Below are 26,915 nucleotides of genomic sequence, written 5' to 3'. Positions count from 1 at the left end.
ATTTAAGACTGACTTCCCACTAAACAGCTGCAAGACTATCTGTATTATAGGTATTTTTTCCTTTCCTTACAATTTCTAATATTCTACCTTTGAAGTATGAAAACATAAATACGTAAGAAAGATGTTGCCATGACCTCTGACCTCACAATTAAGTCATCCTGTGTGCAAAATCTGCTTCCCAAAATAGGTTTTTATTTTTTGGAAAACATCTAGGTTTTGCTGACACATCTTTGGTTATAACCCCAAAAAATGAATAAAAAAAAATAATAAACCCGACCTCGGATTCAGAAAAACTGAGAAAATAAACAAGCGTTTACAAAAAATATGTCCTTTATTCTTTTGGCTTTGAAATGATATTACCATATGAGCGGACAGTAGTCACTTCTTGCATGCTGCTCACTAACACACTACAAGCGCGATGAGAGATGGCTACTGATTGCTTCATGGTGTCTATCTACAGATATGGAGGAACCGTACACGTGTTTCCAAAAAAAAAATAAAATGATAAAAAATAAAATGCACTCGTATCTACAGTAAACATGTTATTTATAATGGGTGGAACACAAGCGACCCGGAGAGCCCGGTCGCACACCAACACACAGCCGCTTACATTCTCCCGAATACACACACACACATGGACACTTCACATGTATGATATCACGCCGCAGTGGGGAGGGGGGGTTAAAAAGTGCTCTTACATCAAATGTAAGTGTGATGCATACTGTGGGCCCAAACAGCTACATTATTTACAAACCACATTAAAACCACTCTCAAATCTCGTACAAACATTTGTGATAGCGTAAAACCCTTTAAATATGATATATTGTCACGTTCTAGCATATTTTTGTCACTTCCTTTACAAGAGGATAAAAATTGGGATGTGATAGGAGACACAGCGGACAGACGGGTAGATATGAGGGTAAAGGGGCGGATTTTTAAAGGAGGCGAGAGGTAGATGAGAAGATTGACCCTCATGTATGGAGCCGCAGTTAGCTTGGTTTAGACTGGGAGCAGTCTAGTATCTGTACGCACAACCTCCGTCTTTGCAGGTATTAGACAGACCCATCCTCTATGCATAACGTGGCCCGAGGGCTCGACATCAATCTTCCCATCCAACTTAATTACAACGGGGAGTCCCAATCCAAGACTTCAACAACAGCGTTTTGTTCTGGTGCCGGGTCCCTGCACTGTCGCTTGCAGTTTCCCCCGCTTTGACCTTTGTTTGACCTTGATTTTACAGATAACACAAAAAGAAAGTAGAAAACATTCTCTCTCATAAAAATAAAAAAACAAAATCTTGTAACCAAAGAAAAAAAACAAACGTGTGAAGTGATACAGCGATTGTTAAATTCAAGACACTGGATTTATAGTAGCAGCAGCACTAGCTACACACAACTCAACAGTACACTCAAGTGTGTCGGATAGTAACAACAACCAATAGGAAAATGACAAGCGTTTTGCAGAGTGGATCTCTGGCAGTGTCTGCTGGAGCGTTTGTGTCCCTTCGGAGACGACGGATTCACACAGACGGAACCACACACTCCCACGTTGGGCTCTCTGAACAAGCAACACACAAGCGGACGTCTATCTACCTCCCTTCAGAAGCTGCAAACACACTTCCCTCCCCTCTCTGATGCCTTTTGTTCCCCATTTCAACGTCTATTTCTTCCTGTCCTTCCCTTTGTTTTCTTTCTCGTATTTGTCCTTGTCCGACTTGGTCACGCTGTTGTAGGAGGGCGGCGAGGCCGTTGACGGCGTCATGTCCGTTTTGTCCGAGGTGGAGTTCTCGTTGAACTTGCTGATGACCATCACGTCCTTGTCCGGGTCGCGGACGCCCTCCTTCAGCTGCTCCTTGTAGAGGCTGGACGCCTTCTTCATGGCGAGGCGCATCATGTAGCGGCGGAAGGTCCTCTGGATGATGACCGCCGCCATGTCCTCCTGCTTGCGGCGGAGCGTGGTGGTGATGGGCTCGTAGGACACCTTGGAGGGGTTGGACGCCATGAAGCGCTCCTCCATCTGCCCGCGGAGCACGTCCATCTCGCCGCTTTCGCCCAACACCCGCTTGGTGAACGCGAACAGGATGTCGAGGCAGTGGATGCGCTCGCCGCTCACCATCGGCAGATCCATGGAGATGAGCTGGATCAGGTTGGGCTTGGCCATGCGCAGCGGCGGGTCCAGGGCGTCGGCGAAGTCCGTCAGCTTGCTGTACTCCATGAACTGGGTGGCGCCGGGGTCGAAGCGCTCCCACACCTCGTAGAACATCTCGAAGTCGTCCTCGCTCAGCGGCTCGGCGCTCTCCTCCGTGGCCACGCTGAAGTTCTCCAGGATGACGGCGATGTACATGTTGACCACGATGAGGAAGCAGATGATGATGTAGCTGACGAAGAAGAAGATGGCCACCGATGGGTTGCCGCAGTTGCCTTTGTAGTTGTTGCCCGGGTGCTCCATCTGGCTGTCGCAGTCGGGCTCCCGCTTGTTGAGGATGGGCGCCAGCAGGGCGTCCCACCCGGCCGACGTGGTGATCTGGAACAAGCAGATCATGCTGTTCCCGAACGTCTCGAAGTTGAACATGTCGTCGATGCCCGCCTCCCGCTTCACGTAGGCGAAGTTGGACATGCCGAAGATGGCGTAGATGAACATGACGAGGAAGAGGAGGAGGCCGATGTTGAAGAGAGCGGGGAGCGACATCATCAAGGCGAAGAGAAGCGTCCGGATGCCTTTGGCTCCTTTGATGAGGCGGAGGATGCGGCCTATCCTCGCCAGACGGATCACTCGGAAAAGCGTCGGCGACACAAAGTACTTCACGATGACGTCCGATAAAAACATACCTGAAAGAGCAACGAAAACGCATTCAACATTTTACCCAGAATGCACTGGAGAGCTGAAACATGAAACGCCTCCTTACCTACGATGGACAGGATCACCACCACAAAGTCGAATATGTTCCAGCCGATGGTGAAGTAGTAGTGACGCAGCGAGATCAGCTTCAGCACGCACTCGCCGGTGAAGAGCGTGATGAAGACCAGGTTGATCCAGTAGAGGATGTGGCTCATGTCCTCCGTCTGGTCGTCCGTCTCCACCATCATGGTCACCATGTTGAGGCAGATGAGGATCATGATCACGATGTCGAAGGCCTGCTTTGTGATGCAGTCGAACACGCAGCCTTGAAATGCATTCTGGGAGGGCAGAAGAGGAGGGATCAGGGGAGGAGGCTTCATTTTACACCTTTTAAAACGCTTGTTTTCTGAATGGAGTCTGGTTGATGGGAGCTAGGCTATGCTAACATTGTAGCCGCTCCATCAACACTCCAAATAAGGTAATCTAGACATAAATATGGTCTGGTCTCTGGACCAATGTGAGCTACTATCTAGACCTCTGGGGGACCACAGACGGTCTCTGGTTCCTCCACATAGTCTGGTCTGGTCTCTGGACTGATGTGAGCCACTCGTATGGAGTCTTACCGCGGGCCGAGGTATGGGTTTTTGTGGTTTCTTGGACCCCAGCTTCTTCATGGCATTGTAGTATTTCTTCTGCTCTTCTGTCATGAAGATGTCCTGACCTCCGAAGTAAAGGGGGCACAGCAAAAACTCCGTTACAACCACAAAGAGGACGATCCGTCCGATCCGTAATAAAACATTTGTATTTAGTATTCGAAAACATACTTCAGGAAACAGGTGAGTTGTATAAGCAGCATGTCTGTGTTGCCTACAAACAACAACACAATCACATCATGTGTTGTTGTTTTGCCTTCACGTGTGAGCCCTCGGATCTGATCACATGACCCTAACTCACGCTCAATATTCACAGGGAGCCAGTCTCATGATTACAAACCGGTGAAAAATATTATTTATGCTCATTATTTGGCGTTTTGAGGGCGTTTTGAAAAGGACTGGTGGAAAATTATCTATTTTGTGGGTCTCAAAAACATAAAGCAGGTTATGCTTTAGGGGCGGGGCTACCTTGTGATTGACAGGTCGCTACGAATGCAGTTAGCTACTAAGACGACTTTAACACGAAGCTGTAAGGTTGAATTATGAAGCTAACTTCGCTAACAGCTTCACACCAGATGTCAGATGGACTACGGTCGCTGCTCGGGTCCAAATATGGTCACTTCCTTTCACTGGCGATGGCCAAAACGGCTTCAAACCCGTATCTTACAAACCAATGGGTCCTGCTTAGACGTGACAAAATAGCTCACTAGCGCCCCCTATGAAACACGATTCTCCAGAGTCACTGAACACTTCTCTAATATAACGGATGATCTGTTACATGAGGCTCACATCACACTGAGCCCGGCGCTGCTCACTGACTGCATGATGCGTGTCTGGAGGGAGGACGGGTGTCAACACTCAGCAACCATCTGTGTGATGCCGTGGGGGGGGGGGGGGACTGCTGGACCAACAGCAAGTGATACAGTGTCTCAGTCAGTCAGTCAAGTCAGTCCTGCCAGCATGCAGCAAACACTCCCCCCCCCCCTCGTTAGATGGCTGAACGGCGGCCGCGTTCCCAGACTCTGTCCACCGTGACGCTGCTCGGGTGTTTTTCTCTGTGACTCATGCAGCTCTGTATCCGGGGACGACGGAGTGGGCCAATCAAAACCCCTCAATGAAATGATCTAATGACCTGGTATGATGTGAAGGGGGAGTGGGGCGGGCTCCCTGGGGTGCTCCGCTGCTAGAGGGCAGGGCGGGGTTGCCCTTGTTAGCATTTATGTCAATTAATTGCCTTTTTGAGAGGCACGAGCCCACCTAACTAGATTTTCTGCCTTTTTGAATTTCATGACATCCTAAACTGTAGATCTGATTGTAAACACATTGTTTTTATACCTGTATGTATTATTACTGTAGTTTTTGGTACAGTTTTGGCAGTACTTGGAGTTTACATGATCTGACACAGACTGTTACTGAATGCAACTCATCTTCTTCTTCTGCTGGTTGAAGTTGTCGATGATGACGCCGATGAACAGGTTGAGGGTGAAGAAGGAGCCGAAGATGATGAAGATGACAAAGTAGAGGTACATGTACAAGTTGACTTCGTATTCAGGCTGATCTTCCACCTAGACGAAGCGGGAGAATTCACAAGGTTGATGAAGGTTGACTTCCAGCATGGAATCCCTCCGCTGAGCACCGACACACTTACGTTTCGAGAGTCCACGGCTGCGTACATGATGTCCATCCAACCCTTAAATGTGGCCTAAGAGCAGATGGGACAAGAGACAGTGTGTCAGGCGCCCTGCCGTTTCTACATTTGGGGAATTTGAGTGAGTTTGGGGCAGCGTTTAGGTCTCACTTTACTCTAAACTGCCTGCTAGAAGAACGAAAAGAATTGTCTCTTAAACTTTAATTTCATATTTTCATATAGTGTCAATGTATTCCAGAGATTGGGTGACATCATGTATTTCTGGGTGTAACTTTGTAGTCTTCTTGCATCTCTTTGTGGTCATTTAAATTCACTTTGTAGTCATTTTGCATCTTTAAGTATATGTTTTGGTATCTTTGTAGTCCTTTAAATTCACTTTGTAGTCATTTTGCATCCCTTTGTAGTCATTTTAAATGGATTTGTAGTCATTTTGCATCTTTAAGTATATGTTTTGGTACATTTGTAGTCCTTTAAAGTCACTTTGTAGTCATTTTGCATCCCTTTGTAGTCATTTTGCATCTCTTTGTTGTAATTTTAAGTGACTTTAAAGTCATTTTGCATCTCTTTGTAGTCATTTTAAGTGACTTTGTAGCCATTTTGCATCTTTAAGTACCGTAGATGACCATTTAGTAGCCCGGGCGTTTAATATGCTAAATCGACTTGGAGCCCAGGCGTTTATAAGAACCAGGCGCGTATTTGCAACAGGCTACAATTTATTTTTGCAATGAGCAGCACCAGACCATCATGCAAAGAACAAGGAGCTCACCATAGCACCACTGGAACAAAACTACTTTTTCCCCCCGACGCATCTTTATTGACATCAGACAATAAATACAAAGACAGTTTGTCTGTGTTACCGCGACACAGGGAGCTGATCAGAGCAGTGTTATGAATGATAACGGAAGGGGGGGTCGATCGCGGTAATTTCAACACTGTACATTAGCGCATTTATCTATATCCCTATATCCCTCAGTCTAGCGCGCCTGTGTTTGTGTGTCTGTGTGTGTGTGTGTGTGTGTGTGTGTGTGTGTGTGTGTGTGTGTGTGTGCGCGCGCCTGCATGCGAGAGAGAGAGAGAGCGCGAGAGGAGGGGCTGACTGACAGAAGAGGTGAGAGCCGGTGAAGTGCTGTTAAAAAAAAACTTTTGTTTTCTGTGCAAGACTATGGTAAACACTTAATCGCCCGGGCGTTTAATTGAACCGGCGTTTATTATGCCAAATGAGGTCGGACCCCGGCGGCTATTAGAGCACAGGCGCGTATTTGCACGCGGGCGATTATTTGGTCATCTACGGTATATGTCTTGGTATCTTTGTAGTCCTTTAAAGTCACTCTGTAGTAATTTTGTATCTCTTTGTAGTCATTTTAACTGACTTTGTAGCCATTTTGCATCTTTAAGTATGTCTTGGTATTTTTGTAGTCCTGTAAAGTCACTCTGTAGTCATTTTGCATCTCTTTGTAGTCATTTTAACTGACTTTGTAGCCATTTTGCATCTTTAAGTATATGTCTTGGTATCTTTGTAGTCCTTTAAAGTCACTCTGTAGTAATTTTGTATCTCTTTGTAGTCATTTTAACTGACTTTGTAGCCATTTTGCATCTTTAAGTATATGTCTTGGTATCTTTGTAGTCCTTTAAAGTCACTCTGCAGTCATTTTGCATCTCTTTGTAGTCATTTTAACTGACTTTGTAGCCATTTTGCATCTTTAAGTATATGTCTTGGAATTTCTGTAGTCCTGTAAAGTCACTCTGTAGTCATTTTGCATCTCTTTGTAGTCATTTTAACGGACTTTGTAGCCATTTTGCATCTTTAAGTATATGTCTTGGTATCCTTGTAGTCCTTTAAAGTCACTCTGTAGTCATTTTGCATCTCTTTGTAGTCATTTTAAGTGACTTTGTAGCCATTTTGCATCTTTAAGTATATGTTTTGGTATCTTTGTAGTCCTTTAAAGTCACTCTGTAGTCATTTTGCATCTCTTTGTAATCCTTTTAAGTGACTTTGTAGTCGTGGTCATTTTGGTATCTTTGTGGTCATTTTGCATCTCTTTGTAGTTGTTTTGGTATCTCTGTAGTCCTTTTGAGTCACTTGGTTATTATAACGCATCTCCTTGTAGTTGTTCGTGTATTGGTAGTGACTTTGTGTCGCTATGGGGTATCGATCCATGTTTCACATGGTACTTAAGAACATAGATTGTCCACAGATGTGATGTTTTCCTCTCTGCGGTGTCAAAAAGTAAAACCAAAAGCTCACCACTTGCAACAGAGCCAGATAGCCGGCCCCGACGTTGTCAAAGTTGATCTTGACATTCTTCCAGCGGGCGCTGTCGTTGACCCGCATCAGACATTCCGACTTGTTGTTGACGATGTCGATGGGGATGACCACATCCGTGGTGGTGTTGACGCAGTAATAGTACTTCCCCGCGAACAGGTTGACGCCCATGATGCTGAAGATGAGCCAGAAGATGAGGCAGACCAGCAGCACGTTCATGATGGAGGGGATGGCCCCCAGCAGCGCGTTCACCACAACCTGGACACGTGGAAGCACACGGATAACCTCAGCGCCCAAACAGAGATTTGATTTGAAATAAGTGGCCACTACAATCATCTAATCACTTAACTGCTCGTCAATAAGACGCCTGATTTGAGCTGCAAAGCTACGTTGTTCAGAATTTAAAAGTATCCCTGCATCATTCTAGCAATGCTGATGTTACGTCTGCACAATTAAAGCTCTTAACGGCGTCTACAAAGAGAATCTAACAACGTTGGAAAGAAGAAGGTGGATAGGTGAGAAAGTTAACATTTGATAGGTCAAAAAGCAACGGAAAAAAAAACCTTAGAGAGGCGGGATGAAGTCACAACATTTTGTTTGACTGTAAATGAAAAAAAGACACACAACAAAGAAAGAAATTACAGGTCAAAGGCACCACACGAGCAACGTCAGAGAACAGCTATATACAGTAATACAATGTGGAGAAAAGGCATGCAGATAGAAGAAGTACAGTGTTAGATTGCAGGGGAAAGATAACTACAGTTGTAATAAGCATGCAGATACACAGTCCTAGCAGGCTAAACCACCAAACCACAATATGAGACTCTAAAAATAGAATTTAAATTATACTTCAGCACAAGCCGCTCTACAGACGCCAAATAAACATCATGTGACTAAGCAGGAACAATCAGAATTCCCAAAGTGGGCATCGTTGTCGCTGTTATTCCAAGATGTCCTTACCCTCATGCCCTCAAACCGAGACAGGGCCCTCAGGGGCCGGAGGGCTCGTAGCGTCCTCAGGGATTTGATGGTGGTGAGCTCAGAGTAGCCCAGAGCGTTGGCTACAAGGCTGACCAGGGACACCTGAGAGACGATGACGGGGGCAAGCAAGGTGAGAGGTCAGAGGTGGGAAAAGGAGTGTTTGAACCTGATGATCATTAATGATTTGTTCTGATATCCATACGTCTACGATGAGGAAGTCGAGCCAGCACCAGGCGTTGGTGAAATACTTGACGAAGCCGTATGCCACCCACTTCAGCAGCATCTCCAGGATGAAGATGTAAGTGAAGACCTTGTCGGCGTACTCCAGCACCGTTTTGATGGTCCGCCGCTGCTCGATGTAGACGTCCTCAAACGCCTGGATAGAGTGGAGGAATGAGCTGTGAGATTCAGGCTTGGAGGAGATTCGTGCTGTCAGTGCTAACCACTTAATAATGCAAGTTTTTATCGAAATAAAACATGAAAATGATTGATTTAGGGCCACAAAGGGAGGTAAATGCACGCATATCTAAAACCCGCCCACTCACCAGAGCCCCGCTACTGAGCAGGATCATGAATATGATGAAGGATTCAAACCAGTTGTGCTCCACGATGATGAAGCAGGTTTTCCTGAGTGTCCACCAGCTTTTAAAATGCTCGTCATCCTCGTTGATCTGGCAGCACTGGAACCTGCTCACACAGCCTGCGGGCATCGGGGGAAAGAATATGAGGTTTCATGTTGACTAAAGGTGATTAAATCAAGATATATTTTCACCCTCAGTCGGCTTTCATTACTTGGCTTTTCTACAGCTGAGTGTCCACAACAAGTACGGTGCAAAATCTAACCAAATCTCCAGAAAAATGCCAAGGAGGACCTCGATTTGTGATTATTTCTGATTGTTTCATTATTTGTGTTTTCATTAAAAGGGAAAGAAAAAAAAAAAAAAAAAGTGTCCTATCTGTGACGCAATATTTTAAAAAATAAAAAAATATTTGTCTCTCAACAAGTGATTCCAGTATGTTTCAATGGCATTTTTAAGAGATTTAATAATATTTTGATAATTATTAGAAATTATTTTGACCTGGATGATCGCCCTAATGTTGATATGGCTGATTAACAATAAAAAAAACTCCATGTCAAACAGGTTGCCGACCCCTAGATTAAGCTGCAGAAAAATCATTTGCTTTCTGTATTCCACGCTCATGCAAGACTAAAGAGGTACTTGCAGATTCAGACTGAATGTCAGGTTACATTAGGAACCAGGACGATCCCACAGACTACTTTTCTTTATGTCCTGCTGAGCCTTTTTACCCACTGTCACTCAGCCGTGGTTACGACACCCACCTTTCTCGCTCTGTCCCACTTTCCCCCGCTACACATCACCATCCCTGCCTATCACCCCGACATCCCTCTCACCCTCTGTGAAGCAAGCCTCTGGTTCGAGGGACTCCTCCGGCTCCAGCTCCACCGAATCCACCCCGTCTCCTGGGGGGCGAATGTCCACCGTGCTCCCCTCCGACGAGCTCAGACGCCGGGGCTCCTCGTCGAGCTTCTGTGTGGACGAGGAAGAAGAGGGCAAAGTCACAATGCAGCGGTCCGGCGGTTACGCGAGCCAACCTTCTGAGCCGGTAATCATTGTGATTCACAACCATATACACCGCATGTATACTGTGGGCACTGAATTAGCTCACAGAGTTTGGCTCTTTAAATCACTGTATCATCACATGCAGCATCGATCAAATGTACCTACAGGCTTTTATTATCTGATGGCTCAAATCAGGTTATGTGGCAACACATGGCCCGGGGAGGTTGGCGTTACGGAAAATGCACTGTGGGTACGTTTGATGTGAGCTCCGTTTCGAGGAAGAGTGCATGCAGTATTCCAGTGCATTATCAATCCAAGCCTGAAATAGTACCAAGCAGAACGTGTGCTGAAGTATTTTCATGTCCACCGAAAAACTCCTTCAGGTCCAGTCTACAATTTTCTCCCATTTCCCCAAATTGCTTCTGATAATTAATAATAATTTCCCCCCCCCCCTCCCCTCAAAGCTAGCATCCACCCACCAAAAGGACTGCTGAACATTTTCCCGCGTGACATGAAAACACGTTATTTCCATTCCTTGAAAGCAGTGTACAAGCTTCTTCTGTTTGTGTCGAAGTAGACGGAGAACCACATTAGCTTACCAGCAAAAACCAGCACTGTGCACTGTTTATCAGACAGCATGTGGTCTGGCGTTTTGTCTTTTGTTCCCATTTCTAAAACATGTGGAATTAGCACCCATGCATACCCAGAAAACATACAGGACTACGATTTCCCTCCTTCTCCTCAGCAATATGCAACGCATGTAAGTGTTGCTGCTGTTGTCAAGTTGTCTTCCTAGCTATCTCTGAATTTTGAACCCTGGCAACACTCCTCTGAAACCCTAAAATGCAGTGTTGCTTTTGTTAACGTACGTCACAACATCATCTGCATATCGTGAGACTTTTTTTGGATGGTGCGAGGCTTCCTGTCTGTTTTTCTTTGGGCAAACATGGTGTAATGTGGCCTCGTGTCTGATCTACCTAGTGTGGAGTACAGGAACATGTCATCCTAGACAGTGCAGCAGCTCTGATTGCCGTGGGACCCAGCTAATAAGGCACGGGAATGATGGAAGCATGCCGCTCACAAGTGCATCGTTTTCTGGAGGGGGTGTTTCCCTCCGGTTTCTCTTTCTCTCCTTCAGCAGGAGACCCATTTTAGCTCTTCTGGGTGTGGTATATATGAGGCTTTTACTCTTAACCTACAGTCTTTTATCTGTTGATTTACTATATGTACAAGTTGGGTGGCAAGATAGTTGCAGTGGAACGAAAGTGGATAACACAGGCAAATAACTAGTCCACAATAATTGTGTACATGTACCACCTCATATATTTTTATAGGCATTAGAAAACCTGTGTGGAAAATTTGATAAAACTTCCTCAAATGCGGAAAATGATTGAAGCTTGCTTGTTTTTTTTGTAAAGAACCTCTGCCGTGTGTTATCTGTTTTGCCACCCTGCAAAAATCAACGTTGATTCATTTGCTTTTTCATAATGATCTCCCCGTAAAGATCCTTCAACCATAATTTGAGTGTGCCAGAAAACAAGTGCGTACATGTATTTCATGTCTGTATGCATGGGCTATGAACCAGACAAATGAATTTTGTCAAACCACAGCAAAATTCATTCCTCCATTCCATCTCTCTTCCCCCCCTCCCCCTTCATTCTCGTCTTCCTCTCTTCCCTTCATTCTCAAGCTAGAAATGCTGGATGCCAATCAAGTACCAAAACCGAGTCGAAACCAAGCAATGAAATCAAAATCAAACGATCATGATGAGTTTTTCTATCGATGGGAAAATGTGTGGCTCATTCCTAATGGTTTGTAACCGCCTGATGCTTGGAGATAAATTATGAAAGGGGAGGGAGGGGGTTCATGGGAAAAGGTTACAGCATTGGGTGTGCTGCTGTATGGGGAAGGGGGGGCGGGGATAAAACAAAGAGGGTTGGGAGGCGGAGGGCAGACCAGGCAAAGAACGAAAATGGGCAATCCATTGAAGGCATGAGAAAAAAGATGTTGTTTGTCTGTAAATGGCATAGGCAGTCCTCATGGTTAGTGCTATGGTACAATAAAGTGGTCTTACAAGTCTCCTCTCACTGAAAACCTTGAGAGCGTCTGTGACACGGCTGCAATAACAAATGCGGGGGTTAAACAAAGTAAGTCAAACACGCTAAAAGCCAACATACAACCTCAAGTCCGCTCTCACTGGTTCGGCCCGCAAGCCGCAGTGGAAGAGAACACATATTTACTATATCCTGAAGTCAGTGTAGCTGTCAAAAACTCTAAATGTTATCCTTTTATGCGTAAAGACACATTCAAATTATTAGGATAAAATGGCTGTATTTTAATTTCAATATTTGTTTTGATAAAAACTTAGTGGTTTTAATTGCATTAATCTGATTTGATCAAAGTTGATTCATCAATTTTTGTGCTTAATCATGCTGAATGACGTATTGCCATTTAAAGTGGTGCTTTTGTGTCACTCAATTTTACAAATCTTTAAAATAGTAAGCAGGATAAGAACTCCGGTCGGTGGCATCCTTAGAGGTGACCGAGCTTTGCCTCATCCCTATATGCAACGTAGCCAGAAATAGCCTCCTGGGTTGTTTTGAATAACAGAGGCTTGGCACCACGCCCAGCGGCGGGTTGACATCAGCAGGGAACAGAACGCTCTGTCAGCCTGACATTTGCTCTTTTACAATAAGTCGAGTTAGTCGTGTAACACTGTACAGAAATCCTTACTTATACGCTCTAATGAAACGGCTACATAGGTCAAAGGCAATTTATGTCATTCTTTCTTTTTCTGCTCCAGATAAGTCAGCAGGTATGTTATTTTCAAACTGCTTGACTGCTGGAGAATGTTCTGAAAAGGCCACCTCTTTGCATATCCTGACCTGATTTTGCATTATTCCACATATAAAAAGGAAGCCAATCAAAGTCTTTGCATCTTACCTCCTTGCTGCCCTCCACGTCCGACGAGTCGCTGCTGAAATCTTCTGTGTTCAGGTTCTCAAAGTCCGACTCGCCCACGGCGATGGGCACCGTGACCGTCAGGCTGGGGTTATGAATGAACGACATGTAGTCGCATTCCTCCATCGGGTACTTCCCTGAAGTGTCCTCCCCGACCCCGACCGCCACTACCAGCCCTCCTCCTGGCCGCCCATTCCCCTCCGTCAAGTACACCACACTGGGGTCTTTGGTGATCTCCACCGAGGTGTGGTTGGAGATGCAGTTGCCCTTGCCGTTGCTGTGCAGCTCGTCGAGGGGCTTGCTCTCCTCCCCCAGACCGGATCCCTTACCGCTCCCGCTAAAGCAGAGCCTCTGGATGGACTGCCGCACAAAGGATTTGACGAACGCGATGCCCCGCTGGATGCGGCCAACGGCGATCTGCAGGTTGTTCATCTCGCTGTCGTCGTCCGTCGCTGCAAGGTTGTCGGCGCTGAACGAGCTCAGGAGGAGAGCCAGGAACAGGTTCAGCACCTGGGGGAGGAACAAGCAATCCACAAACATTACAATCTAACTACTCACATTGTTACCCAGATAATACAGGGAATAAAGAGGAACCCCATACCACCAGGTTGCCAATAACCATGACCATCATGAAGACTATCAGGCACATGCTCTGGCCCGCCACCTCCATGCAGTCCCACATGGTCTCGATCCACTCGCCGCACAGCACCCGGAACACGATGAGGAAGGAGTGGAAGAAGTCGTGCATGTGCCAGCGGGGCAGCTGGCAATCGTCCGAGATCTTGCACACGCACTCCTTGTAGCTCTTGCCGAACAGCTGCATGCCCACCACGGCGAAGATGAAGACGATGATGGCCAGCACCAGGGTCAGGTTCCCCAGAGCCCCCACAGAGTTCCCGATGATCTTGATCAGCATGTTCAACGTGGGCCAGGACTTGGCCAGTTTGAAGACCCTCAGCTTTAGAGAATTAAAAGGACTGTGTGATTTTTTTTAGAAGCACAAGTTTATCATGAAGCAGCTTTTTTTTTATGTGACTCTTACCAATCTAAAGGACCGGAGCACAGAGAGACCTTCCACGTTGGCCAAGCCGAGCTCCATCAGACTCAGGCTGACGATGATGCCGTCAAAGATGTTCCACCCCTCCTGGAAGTAGTAGTAGGGATCCAGGGCGATGATCTTGAAGCACATCTCTGCCGTGAAGATGCCTGTGAACACCTGAATGACAAAAGGGGAAATCCTTAGCTCACATTGTGACATGGTTTCTTTTTGTCCACGTTGCATTTCAATACTTGCCAGGTTTCCGACGGAGAGCACGTCGTTGAAATCTTTAGTCATGGGGTAATGCTCCATGGCCATGAAAAGGGTGTTGAGGACGATGCAAATCGTGATGGCCAGATCCACAAACGGGTCCATGACCACCGTGCATACGATGTCCTTGATTTTCAGCCACGCGGGGCAACAATCCCAGATCAGGGAGGTGTTGGCGAACCTGTACCAGCAGGGGGGGCACTTCTGTCTCGACTCTTCAAGCTCTGGAAAAAGGAGAAGGGATCGTGAGTCTGATGGTTTCATTGATCCCAGTCTGCAGGACTGATGCTCACCTTCCATGGTGTTGGTGAGGATGCTGGCCACACTCATGGCTCTCTGCCTGCCGCTTGGTTCGTCTAGATAGTCCATGGAAGGCTGGTGGAAACCGGAGCGCCGTTTCTTGAGCTCAGTATCAGTAGTTGTCCCCTGGGGGGAAAAAATTAATCAAAAACAAAGCTTGAAATATCATATTCCTCTTTGTGTAGAGCTCCAAGAGCCTCAGCCGAGGGGAATGTCTGTTTGATATTTAGAAATTAAAGATGAGAACAAAAGGGTGGAAACAAAAGGAACTCCGTGGTATGAATATGAAACAAACAGTTGCGTCACCTCAGGCAGTAGGAGACGTACAGGGGAGGTTGTTACAGAAGTTCCACCGACCAGAGAGACGACGCCGTTGCAGTCGACGGCGCAGTGCATCTTGCCGTTGGCGGGCAGGATGACCCGCGGTGCCCCGAGGCTGGTCTGGCTGACGGCGCTGCAGCGGCGCTCCAGGCGGCGAGGCAGGAACAGGGAGCCCCGCCGGCTGTCGCTCTCCTCGAAGGTGCTGTGCTCGTCGTCGGCGAAGTCGTTCTCGGAGCCCATGTCGCGGGCCCGGCCGCGGAAGCTGAACAGGCTGGCGCGGCTGTTCCTCCGCGGGGAGAAGAGGGAACCGCGGATACTGAGGAGAGACTGGGAACAGAAAGGGGAAATAAAGCGTTGGAGCCCTGGAAGACTCAGTTTAGGAGTAAGGCTTGTTTGCTTTCTTGCTGAGCGCTAGAGGAGAAAATATGTATCAGTCTTATGTTTGTATGATGAAGCTGCAGCCAGCTTAGCTTAGCTTAGCACAAAGACTGAGAGCAAGGGGAAACCGCTAGCCTGGCAAACTCACCAGTTCTTTCCCACTGTGCTTAAATGTGATCCAGTATGAACTTTAAACTTACACTCACTTTTAAACTGCCTTTTTGAGATGGGTTGAGCAAAATAATGGAGTTCAGCGAGGAGACTGTTATTCAGTTGAAGACTGGACGAACAGGAAGTCTCTTTTTTCTCTTTGTTCCGTGTTGTTTGTTTTTAGCTGCAATTATTTGGCACAATTGCTCCATTCATTTCAGTCAAAAGGTTTGACCTATTTTAATTGTTTATTGACTTTAATTTGGGTATTGGGAATTATATTGATTTAACTCTTTCATTGAATATTATTATTTTATATTTCTAACTCTTTGATTTTGACTTGGATTTGCTGAAAAGAGATTTGTTTTTCATTTTGCAACAAAGATTTTCTTAATTTTAAACCTGAATTTACTCATTTTAAAGCTAGTTTTGCTGAACTGTGTGATTAAATCCTGTGACATGACATTTATCAGGTAACACTCCACTGGAGATCCTGTTTGTCAGTGGAGCATTTACCTGGTTGGGTGAGGAGCATCTCTTCTCATAAGAAAGCCTGTTGGCATCGATGGAGAAGCGGAAGCTGGTCCTCTTGATGCTGTCCTCGGACTCGGACTTGTGGAACTTGTCGCGCACCCCCCTCTCCTCCTCCTCCTCCCTCTGCTTCCTCTTCTTCCTCCTGTTGCGTCGCTCCTTGGCGCTTTTGGAGCTGAGCTTCGACGTCCCAGAGGACGACTCCGAGGTGGGGCCCCCTCTCCCGCTGTACTCTCCGCTCTCCGTGGCTGCTGCCGCGGCAACCTGCCGGCCAATCAGAGCATAAACACAGTTGTCATGGCGACCCAGTGCCTGTCTCAAAGGCTCACAAGGACCGAGGCGGAGGAGAGAGGCTGGCAGCTGAGAGCAGCAGCATGAGGAGCCTGAATCAGCCTCAGACACCTTCTAAAAATGGACGCCTGAATGTTTTTAATGCAAAACATTTCTCAAATGGTGCATTTACAATCCTCAACCAGTATGAGAGCTGTGTGGATGCTGGGTTAGGTAACGGCTTTTACGTTTTAGAAAACAACTGCTGCTCTTAGAAGCCGAGCATCACTGTTCAAATCGCTGTTCAACACCAGAGGCAAAGAACTCCCCGCATCTTCCCTTATAAAAGGACCATTTTTTATTCTGCTTCTATTGTTGAGACTTCCGGTCGTCCTTCCACGCATTCAGCAAAAATAACTGCTAATTTAAGTTCCCATTATCCAGCGTTCCGCTCGCACTCGATGTCCAGCTGCTAATTGTTGCTTCTGTAGGTCGACCAAGGACTCCCAACCCCCGAAGGAGCCACAGGGGTGTTAGTCATCCAGCACTCTGACTCCCTCCGTCACCTAGGTAACGCTGCCTTTTGCAGCTGGCAACTTAAAGCCCAAGAATCAGCAGAGTCTTCATAATTACTATTGTATGTGGTGTTCTCAGTGGACCCTCAACAAATGAAAGGAGATCATCCCTCTAATGAAGCACACTATCTCAATAGTAACTTGGATGTCCTGCCTGTGCCTCCTCCTGCTGTCTCTTCAGCTGCTCCAGCATGGCCTGGAACTCCTCCTCCTTCTGCTGAGCCTCCTCGATGGTCGCCTGGTTCTGCTCGTCATAAGCCATGGCCACCACGGCCAGGATCAGGTTGACCAGGTAGAAGGAGCCCAGGAAGATCACCAGCACGAAGAAGATCATGTAGGGCTTCCCTGCCGCCCGCAGGGTCTGATGGAGACACACAGACAGGGCGGATTCGGAAAAAGGGACCTGGATGGAGTCGATTTGAAGTGACACACTGTGTGCGGTTGATGTCGGGCCCGTTGTGTGGGGACTTTGTAAATGTCAAGCTGCTGCACATAATAGCTCAACAAAGGTGGCCTCGACTAGAAATACAGAATGACACACCTTTTTGGAAAAAACTCTCCTCTCAAAAGAAATGAAACCACTAAAGATGAAGGTTTCAAGAATGGAAACCGTACTTTGCTGTTTCAATATTGTTGCTGTATCCTAGTATCTTAGTTTAGCTCTCAAAGTGCATGTATTTAACTATAAATGATACACAAATTGGGTTGAAATTTCCTCATTTTTTTCAATATATATATATGGCAAAAAAATAAGTGCAATACAACTGTACTGGAATAGAATGACAGACGCCACCTTTAAATATGTCTGTGTCTTATTATAAATAAAGTTCTCCCAACCTGCTGGTAGAGGTTTTCCCAGTAGTCCTGGGTCATGAGTCGGAACAGGGAGAGGAACGCCCAGCTGAAGCTGTCGAAGCTGGTGTAGTCGTAGTCTGGATTACGGCCCGCTTTGAGGCACATGAAGCCCTCTGGACAGAGTCTGTTGAGTCACACAGGAGTATTTGTATCATTATAATAGCAATCATATTCACAGCAAACAAAAAAAAAGGGATATCTCCTGCACATTTAAATACATCTGTGTGCATAAAGGCTGTCTTTTCAACATTTGCCCAAACCCATTCAATGAAATGCACCCACGCTTAACCAGCAGTTAAGATCCCTGGAATGGCTCGACGCACAATGTGTGCTCAGCTTTGTGGTGCATCTAATTGGCCATATAAATAAAACATGCGAGGCCTTACCCAGCGCCGCTGCCGTTCCCACAGAGCAGAGCATCCCTCCGGCCGGGGAGGTAATAGTAATTACCTGGAGGAGAGGGGAGACGAGGAGGGGAGACGGGTCAGTCACAGCCACGACAAGGAAAACATCAGTTTAGTCTAATATGTTGCTGGGAGACGGAGAGGCAGGTTGTCTGTTTTAACAGCCAAACCCATTAGACCTCATTCTGTTGTGTGTCTCCTCATCTACCACGTCACAGAATCAGCCTTTAAAGATGCCAGACGTTATAACATCCATGCAATGTTAATCGGCTCCGTCTCCTCTCCCTCTTGGCCTGTAACGTGCGTCTCCTCGCTATCGTGCTGGCGGTCCGTGACTCACCCTCCTCCAGCACTTTAGGCGAGTCATGCCACGCAGATGGGCTATGGGAGAGCGGTGAGGGGGAGGGGGGGGGGGAGAGGGTTTCATTGTTGTGGCGATTATCCGCCACATTTGCTGCACTCTCCCACCAGCCCTTGTTAGAGAGCGCAGCCTGCTCCCAGCCATTTCTGTCACTCCCCATCACAGCGGCAGCCGATCTCCCCCACAACGAAACGCCGCCTCTCCACGCTGCATATGAAGTAGCCGCCATCTGACTCGGGCCGCCTGGGGCGGGAGACTAACTTGACCCAGGTTAACCCCCCCCCCCCTCCACGCCGCCCGCATCGTCTTACTCTCGTCGCTGATGTACTCCGTCCAGTTGAAGGAGCTCCCCGTGGCGTTCGGCGCCGCCGTGGCGTTGACTTCCAGCAGGGCGCCGGCGAAAAGCGTGGCGTCGGCGAAGTTGCTGCTGTTGGTGGCGTTGGTGGCGTTGCTGGCGTCCGGCATGCGCACGCACTTCTGCCTCAGGTTGCCCATGAAGAGCTGCAGGCCGATGAGGGCGAAGACGCTCAGGCAGAACACGGTGAGGATCATGACGTCGGAGAGCTTCTTCACCGACTGGATGAGAGCGCCGACGATGGTCTTCAGGCCTGAACGTTGGGGGGGGGAGAGAGGGGAAGGGGGGGGAGGGGAGGGGAGATCGCAGAACGATAATTACAGCCACAAGCTAATTTAGAGAAGAAGCTGCTAATAAGAGCTCACAGTAGCAAGCAGCCGGGGGCATCGGCAGTGGAGGTTCCTGTATGAACTGAAGCTGTCATACAGGAATCAGGCCGACACGCATCACCGCTGTTGGTTTTATGTGGATTGGCGCACCGAGGGGTGAGTGAAGTGGTGAATATACTGGAGGGATGAATTGTTGAGATGCCTAGAAAGCTTTTAATTAAAAAAAAATGACATACAGTGTGATAATTAGTGAGCTTTAAGTACTGGGAGGATGGAGTCAGGCTAGTTTTTCCATCTGCTTCCAGTCTCTATGCTAAGCTAAGCTTATCACCGCTTGGCTCTAGCTTCATATTTAGTGTGTCTGATCCAGAAGTCACCATGGCAACGGTACACATGAAAATGGCCACCGTTGATGTGAATAGGAATGTCCCCTCTCCTCCGATGTGATTTCCATTAAATCAAACCAGACCTGACCTTTTAATCTCAACATTAAAGACCCATTATTCACCAAGCCCTCACCCTCCATGTGCTCTGCATTTAAATATCAAAATGCAGTTCCAGGTGAGGAAAACACCAATGTGTATGGCATGAAGAGAGCCCAAAATGTTTGCAGTGGGTCTGAATGTCGGGGTGACGACTCCAGTTTGTGATGTGAATGAGTGTTAGTGTTCAGAATCACCCGACCACCGCTCACCATCATGACAGTTTCTCCAAGAAACACACACACAAGACGTGGAACAGGACATGCACAGGAAAACAAGGTAAGGAGGAACCCTGCACACACAAGTGCCACCAGTAAATCGGCTTTTGCAATGTCTCATGCAAAAAAAAAAAAGAAAAAAAAAACAAATGCAACAAAATCTACTTAGTAAGTCTCCCAAGGCAAGAATAGATTTCAACCCAAAATAATTCTGCCTTAAAGGATGTCATCCAAAAGCTGCGAATCCTGTCAATCTGTGCAGATTGGAGCCAGATTCCAGCTTTTACTGGACGGAGGCAGCATGAAGGGATGGCGACGGGCGCCATCAGGCTTAGCTACGGTGAGATGAGCTGAGAGGGGGCGGGGGCGGTGCTTGGGTGTTAGCGAAACACCAGTTAGCTGTTAGCATCTCATCAAGGCCCTACGGGCTCTCTCACCTGGGATGACTGATATGGTTTTCAAGGCTCGCAGAACCCTGAAGGTTCGCAGCGCTGAGACATTGCCCAGGTCCACAAACTCTGTGACATATCTGTAAGGGAAGGGAGGGGGGGGGAGAAAGGTGTGGGACACACACACGCACACACACACACACACACACACAAGTCAGCCACACACACGGCGAGACAAGAGGAGGGAGGGGCGGGGGAGAGGAGGGAACGGCAAACGGTCACACACAGAGGACACATGGCAGGAGTGCTGGAGGCAGGCGGGGCAGCCTTACCTGGGATTACCGAGATCGTTTTCAGAGCTCGTAAGACTCTGAACGTGCGCAGAGCTGAAACATTGCCTAGGTGTACAAACTCTGTTACATACCTGCAGGATCAAATACACAGTTACTACAAAGCAACACACAGGCCCAAACCCAGCACACAACATGGGAACTCATCTATGTTTAATATGATGACGAGGCGTCATCTTGTTATTCCCAGAACAGAAACCTGGGAGTGGAATTGGAAAAGTTTGGAATATCGAAGTGCAGTTGAAGTGGAGATTTCTGAAATTATGAACACTTCATACAGCCCGAAGACTACATGAAAACTAATAGATATCGCCATGAAACGTCCAAAGTGGATCACTTACAATAAAACAATTCACATGTCCATAATGCATTTTCTGAAATTGGACGTTCAAATATGCAAATGAGGTGTTATCTTATGTATATGTGGCCATTTCCATATTTCCAGCACAAAATCTGAACATTGGATAAAGCCTCGTTTCATTCAGACATATTAGACTTTTAGAGGGGATTTTAGATATCTCTCTCGCCACTCCATAAATCAAAAATCATTCAAATTCATCATTTTTTTATGAATGAAATGTTCTATACATCAGGTGTTGCGAACACTTCCGTCTAAAAATGCAAATGAGGCTTTATCTAAATACATCTCCAGCTGCAAATAGACTGAAAAGAAGACGTATACCAATCCTAGAATACGTCCACAATGCATTGTGGGGCTCACATCCACTATAAAAGATTTCTGGCTATGATCCTAAAAGCTGCGGATCATCTCGCCTCCTCGTTTACACCGGATCCCGTTAATCCCGCCCCGACGACGCCCGTCAGAATACTTACGCCATGAGGATGACGCTGAAGTCCAGCCAGTTCCACGGGTCCCGCAGGAACGTGAACTTCCCCACGCAGAAGCCCCTCGCCAGGATCTTTATGAGGGACTCGAAGGTGTAAATCCCTGTGAATGTGTACCTGGTGGACGGAGAAGATCATTACATCCATTCTGCTTTATTGCTTTGATTTTTGGACAAATATGAGGAACAAAATAAATACTTGGACGGGGTTTAATATTCTCGGTCGAAGTCGTAAAGGTACTAGAAAAGGAAATCTGATATTGCAGGTAAATTAAAATGATCAAATATTTCCACGTTAAATATGTTTTCTACAGTGAATTACATACATGAGCTCCTAACTGTACCTTAAGGTCACTTGCTATCATTTGTAATCAATTCATCCAATTGCTAATTATTTGAACCATCTGCCTTGGGGAGACGCAATGCATGCTGGGTCTATTAAATATCTATTCTGAGTATTATCTCCATCTGGGTATTTCTACACAAATGCACCACGTGCTAATTTTTACGTCATCCTCAGCAGGAATATTATATTACGGATATATTTATATATTTTCTTCCACCAGACCAGAGAGAGCGTTCACCCTCGGGTCCTAAAGGAGGTCACGACTGAGACTCAACATATAACATCTGTGCTGTTACTTATTGATTATGTTTCTCCTGTTTCGCCGCTACGCTGTCGTTCTATAGAAACATAGAATCCAGCTATTTCAGCTCTTAATAATCACATTACGTTTCACTGCGACTCCACCTTATAGGATTACATGTGACAAATCAACCTGATTGATGCTAAGTGTGCCATTTTGAACGCGGCGTTTCCACCATTGAAAATCATACTGCATTATGTGTAAGCAGTTATTGTTCTCACAGACAACAGCTGCGTGATTACTATTCTGATTACTATTCTGATTACTATTCGACTGATTGTGGCAGCGAGGTGGAAGTGTATGAATGGATGTGAAAAAGGCACTTACTCTACATTCTTGGCCCATTCCGGGGGATTACTGAGGGTCATGAAAGCACAGTTGGTCAGGATGGTGAACATGATCAACATGCTGAACATCGTGGGGACAAAGTCAAGGAAGCATGCTACGTATGGTACACCACATTTCCACGGCTGAAGTCACGACGCTCATCATTTAAATCCCCCTTTTGTCTCGTAAACCCTTTAATCCAAACGGAGCCGTGACCGTGGCGAACTCAGAAAAAAGGATATGAGTGGACTAAAACTCTAATAGCGACCCTCCTCAGAGGGTTGAAGGGGCTTAAGATGTACAAGGCAGGCGTGGCGTTGAAACGGAAGATTGTCTTCCCGCGGTTCAATACTATGAAGGTCTGGAAGAGAAACACATGATCGCGAGTCAAACACTTCCTGTGGCGATGATCGAGTGAGTAAGCGTGCTACAGACCGTCTGATTGCTGTAGAAGGTGTCCAGGTCCTCCAGAGGGGTGGACACCAGGTGAGGAGGGGTGTCCCCATAGATGAAGGGCAGAGACTTCCCCGCCTCCAGGTCACTGTTGGGCTTGGGCCCGTTCTCGTCGTCGCTGTCGACGCGGCGCTCCGCCCGCGGTCTCCGGGCCTCCTCCTCGGCGATGCGCCTCTCGATGGCGGCCAGCGACTCGGGGACGAAGGGGCAGAAGCTGTCAGGTCCCGGCGGTACAAGCAGCTGCGCCATCTTGTCATCCTGCTCCTTCAGAGGGCAGCGAGGGTCTCAGCTGGGGCAGGGAGCTGCAACGAGGAGGGGGTCAGGGGTCACGGTCGGACTCGGAACAGTGATATATATTTATGCTACATGATTATTACGTGGTACGACCAGTGAGATTCCCATGTGACTTAGATAAAAGTGACTCAGGCTGTTAGTCATGCATGAGTCCAACATGTTTAGTTGGCATCACAAAGCCTTTGTCATCAAGAACTTTCATAAAAATGAATAAAAGAGCAAATGCAATGCTGTGATGCAATAAAATGTCATTTTTCGCCCGACGACCAGCAATGACATCACGTGACCTAATGGCTCCTTAATGTTTCCACTCTTTGAATAAAGATGTGTCACGCTGACTCCTGGTCACAGGTGGGATGGAGGCTTGTGCTCTAAACGGGGGGTCTGACGTCGGTGTCAGCCGACTCACAGGGACACAGGAATCTCAACAGCAGGAGAAAGAAGCCATCAGAAGACTCTCAAGGGAACACTCGTTTTGCCACTTTGTCTAAATCTACTTATTGCTGCATTTCCCTCCGCAGAGAGAGTGGCTTCTGAGTAAGAACTGTACTTTAAGTGCATAATTAATTGACGGATGGCCTCGAGTACGAAAACAATGAACTGTTTTCACGATGGCTTCCAGGAGAAACAACAGTAATTATTGATTCTTCTCTCCTGCACCAACCCTTCACACCCAGCAGACACTCGTGGTCCCGCGGTGAAGAGTGGGAAGGCACACAAACAACCTCTTCCCAAAAAACCCTGGTGAGCAATTATCGCTCTCAAAAAGGTGGGTCCTGGTCCTCGTGGGACTCCGTAGCGGCCCACAAAACAGGAAGCAAAAGTGATGTCTCCTTGAGTCCGCCTCACAACCTATTTTTCTTTTGGGAGATTATTTTTAAGCTATTCTGACACTCGACTGGGAAATTCACACCTCTTAAACCAAACTACTTGTCCAGATCCAAAAACAAGTCACAAATTAGTGCATAAATGGGTCCCCAGGGAAGCCGGAGAGTGTTTCCAGGAATTCATCAGGCATAAACTGTGAATTAACTGGAGTGTCTCCCGTCGGGGCATCTCATAAAACACATCTGCTTGTGGCCCAAAGACCGCCTCGGGACCCCGTGTTATGTGTTGGCCTGATAGCTTGTTTATTCCAGCTGCTGGGGGGGCGGGGCTCTGAGGCCTGATGGTCCCCGAAGGTCCACACCCACCCAGATCAGTCATCATCGTGGGCCTCTGGGGGGAGGGGCAAGCAGCTGAAGGACAGGTTGAATACACTCACTAGACGATAAAACGTGATGTCATCGTCCTGTCAAATTAACTGCCATTCACGACATTATCACGACGATCATCAAAATATTCTGAAAACATCCTGGAATCACGTTGCATTCTGTTCAGAAACAAATATTTGTATTGCCTCACAGATAAAGATCATAAAGACTCCCTGCTTAAATAATGGATTAATGGCACGCAGGTGGCGGAGTGGTTAGAGCGCATGCCATGTAGGAACATGTTGAATCCCGGCCGGAGGTCCTTTCCTGCATGTCACACCCCCTCTCTCGACTGTCTTTCCTATCTGTCCACTGCTAATAAAAGGCGTCTATGCCTGAAAAATATTTTGAAATGTACTTTTTTATCTCGTAGTTTTTAAATCAGACTCTATTATTCACTTCTCTACCATGATGGAAAGCTAGTCGGCTTTTTTAAGTCACTCGATGATATTTATTCTGATTATGGAAATTGTATTTAAGCTTTTGTTGTTTGTTGTTGTTGTCATGATGACATCACTTCCGAATGCAATTCCACAATGCTTTAGCAGTCTCACAAGTAGTCGAGACAAATCAAGTGTGATTAAATTAACTGCCAACTATTTTGATAATCAGTTAATCAGTTTTTATTTATTTATTTATTTTTTAAAGTCAAAATTGTCTAATTCAAGCTTCTAAAATGTGAATATTTTCTGTTTTTTTTTTTTTTAGGACGTCATCTGAGGTTTTGACAAAAAAACAAAGCTGGACACTCACGTGACTTGTGTCATTTTAGCTCCAGCTGTATGTTGAGGAGAAGAAAAAAACCCACAGCTGCCAATTAGTGATTTAATACACACGTGGTCACGTGCGCGTCGTTTTAACGTGAACTTTAAAACGAAGAAAAAAAGATAAACCCTTAAAAAAGGTGCTTGTCACAACAAGTCTACGTCACCAGCGGCGACGCCTCCTTCACGTGGAAACAAGCCGCTATCACCGCCCGCGGTACTAAAGGGAGAGGAAAGCAAACAACCCGCCTCGACGCACGGGGCGACAACAAACGCGGCGTGTCTCCGCGGTGCGCTCGTTTAATTCACCTGCGTGGCCCACATGACAGGGTGTCACAAGGGCGCTGCTGTCCGTGGTGCCCGGAGGAAGAGGAGGGGGAGAAGAGCACAGACTAATGGGAACCCAGGAGACATCGTGAATGTGATAAACTACGCACATTTAGTGACCTTAAAGCACTTTTTCACCTCCCCGCGTTAGCACACCTGTTAGCAACACCTGTTAGCTAGCAAACATTCATTAAAAGGCAGCGAAGCGCTACGTATTGATTTTTCTTAACAATTAACGGCCACAGGTGGAGTCTAAACATGAAAGTAACGTAACTAAGCGAATGACTAATAACTAATTAGTAACGAGGAACGGAGAGACGCCGGGTGTTAGACGGTACCTTAATTGTCTCGGTATCGGAGGGGGCCGCGGCAGCTGTCGCCATGTTGACGGCGTCTTCACGTTGTCTCGGGGACTCCGAAAATCCACACCTTTTGCATTTGCCGCAAATTAGTTGGTCATGTCTTCCTCCCTCCTCCTCCTCCTCCTCCTCCTCCTCCTCCAGAGAACGACGACACCCAGGAGCGACAATGAGAGGAGGACAGACACCCCTGGGAGAGCCACCGAGGTTTGAGGCGGCAGCCACCCGTCAAACCAGCGGTTGCCCAACCTGCGGTCCGGGGGTCAACGTGGGGTCCCTGAACTCACCACGCGAACGCCAGGGAACGCTTTAATATTTAATTCCTCCGTGTATTCTCCTCGCGTCCATTCATAAGCATGTTTACACAATAATACGAGGGTCGGCTTGTTGTCAAAACGGGGGAGAAATATGTCCAAACTATAAGATGTGAATGAGTCTGGGCGTGTCCTTCCCAGATGTGTCTGGTGATGAATCACAGAGCGCAACAGGGTGACCGAAAATAGCACAACACCTCTGCTCTGTTGTTTTTCTGTCACCTCGGTGATATGCGATGCACTTGGAACATCTGTATAAATCACATATGAATAAGAAACACATTAAACGGGCCTGGTTGCCTGTAGGAGGAGGAGGTGGAGGAGGAGGGGTGCTTTTTTATCTGTCACGCGAAGGTTATTATGTCATTTTAGGGGGAATTAAGGGACATTTGCACCTCGTAACAGCCCATAAATGATGATAATAAGGCAATTAAAAACACCACAAGTGGAAGTGATTTAAACGTTTAGGAGGAACAAAAAGGATCTGTTGCGCTGTGGCTGTCACGCGCATATAAACGGAGAAATTAAGATAAAATAGGGCATGAAGAACACTTTATCGCCATAACTCAGCGGTGAATTTGATTTAACTCTTAATCCGTGTCACTGGAAGTGAAGCTGTCACAACGGAGAGAGGTCTTTCTCCAAAAGACGCGGATACTCACCACCATTACGGCGCCCGGCAGGTGTGGACCCTGAAGGTATAGCTCCCGCATCCGACAGAAGAATCCGTTATTCAAGCGGGTCGCATGTCAATTTTAAGTGTCCTCGAAGTGAAATCCCGTCCGAAGGTTTGGGATGAGATTATCATTTAATAAAGGCTCCCTTTTG

General features: G+C 46.8%; 1 protein-coding gene across 3 annotated transcripts; it reads right to left on the bottom strand.

The window, feature by feature from the left end:
- Nucleotides 1-1,322: 1,322 nt before the first annotated feature.
- Nucleotides 1,323-26,899, bottom strand: LOC311009663 (sodium channel protein type 2 subunit alpha-like). Of its 3 annotated transcripts, none has more exons than XM_084003987.1 (27): nt 26,750-26,899; nt 22,759-23,078; nt 22,567-22,684; nt 22,324-22,414; nt 21,339-21,467; nt 20,203-20,294; nt 18,693-18,989; nt 18,003-18,066; nt 17,599-17,740; nt 16,916-17,122; nt 15,902-16,180; nt 14,843-15,184; nt 14,530-14,662; nt 14,222-14,460; nt 13,970-14,143; nt 13,529-13,885; nt 12,910-13,437; nt 9,798-9,933; nt 8,929-9,083; nt 8,586-8,759; nt 8,363-8,485; nt 7,385-7,660; nt 5,140-5,193; nt 4,919-5,056; nt 3,462-3,566; nt 2,906-3,176; nt 1,323-2,828 (listed from the first exon to the last, which is right to left on the bottom strand). In XM_084003987.1, exons 2-27 carry the CDS (start codon nt 23,023-23,025, stop codon nt 1,660-1,662), a joined length of 6,060 nt encoding a protein of 2,019 aa, XP_083860113.1. In that variant the 5' UTR covers nt 23,026-23,078; nt 26,750-26,899; the 3' UTR covers nt 1,323-1,659. The 3 variants fall into 3 exon arrangements, with proteins under 3 accessions (XP_083860113.1, XP_083860114.1, XP_083860115.1); XM_084003988.1 differs by having other exon boundaries at nt 14,864-15,184; XM_084003989.1 differs by having other exon boundaries at nt 14,894-15,184.
- Between the last annotated feature and the right edge of the window lie 16 nt (nt 26,900-26,915).

This window comes from Eutrigla gurnardus (assembly GCF_963514095.1).
Source record: "Eutrigla gurnardus genome assembly, chromosome: 24".
Taxonomy (NCBI): domain Eukaryota; kingdom Metazoa; phylum Chordata; class Actinopteri; order Perciformes; family Triglidae; genus Eutrigla; species Eutrigla gurnardus.
The sequence above is the reverse complement of the archived record's forward strand: the minus strand, read 5'-3'. Positions and strand labels throughout refer to the sequence as shown.

Excerpts from the sequence above, each read along its gene's own strand:
- LOC311009663 (XM_084003987.1), bottom strand. The coding sequence starts at position 23,025 with ATGGCGCAGCTGCTTGTACCGCCGGGACCTGACAGCTTCTGCCCCTTC. Across the intron at positions 14,663-14,842 it reads TACGTCTCCTACTGCCTGAG|GGGACAACTACTGATACTGA; the intron begins GTGACGCAACTG and ends TTTTCCCCCCAG. Across the intron at positions 9,934-12,909 it reads ACGTGGAGGGCAGCAAGGAG|AAGCTCGACGAGGAGCCCCG; the intron begins GTAAGATGCAAA and ends TCGTCCACACAG.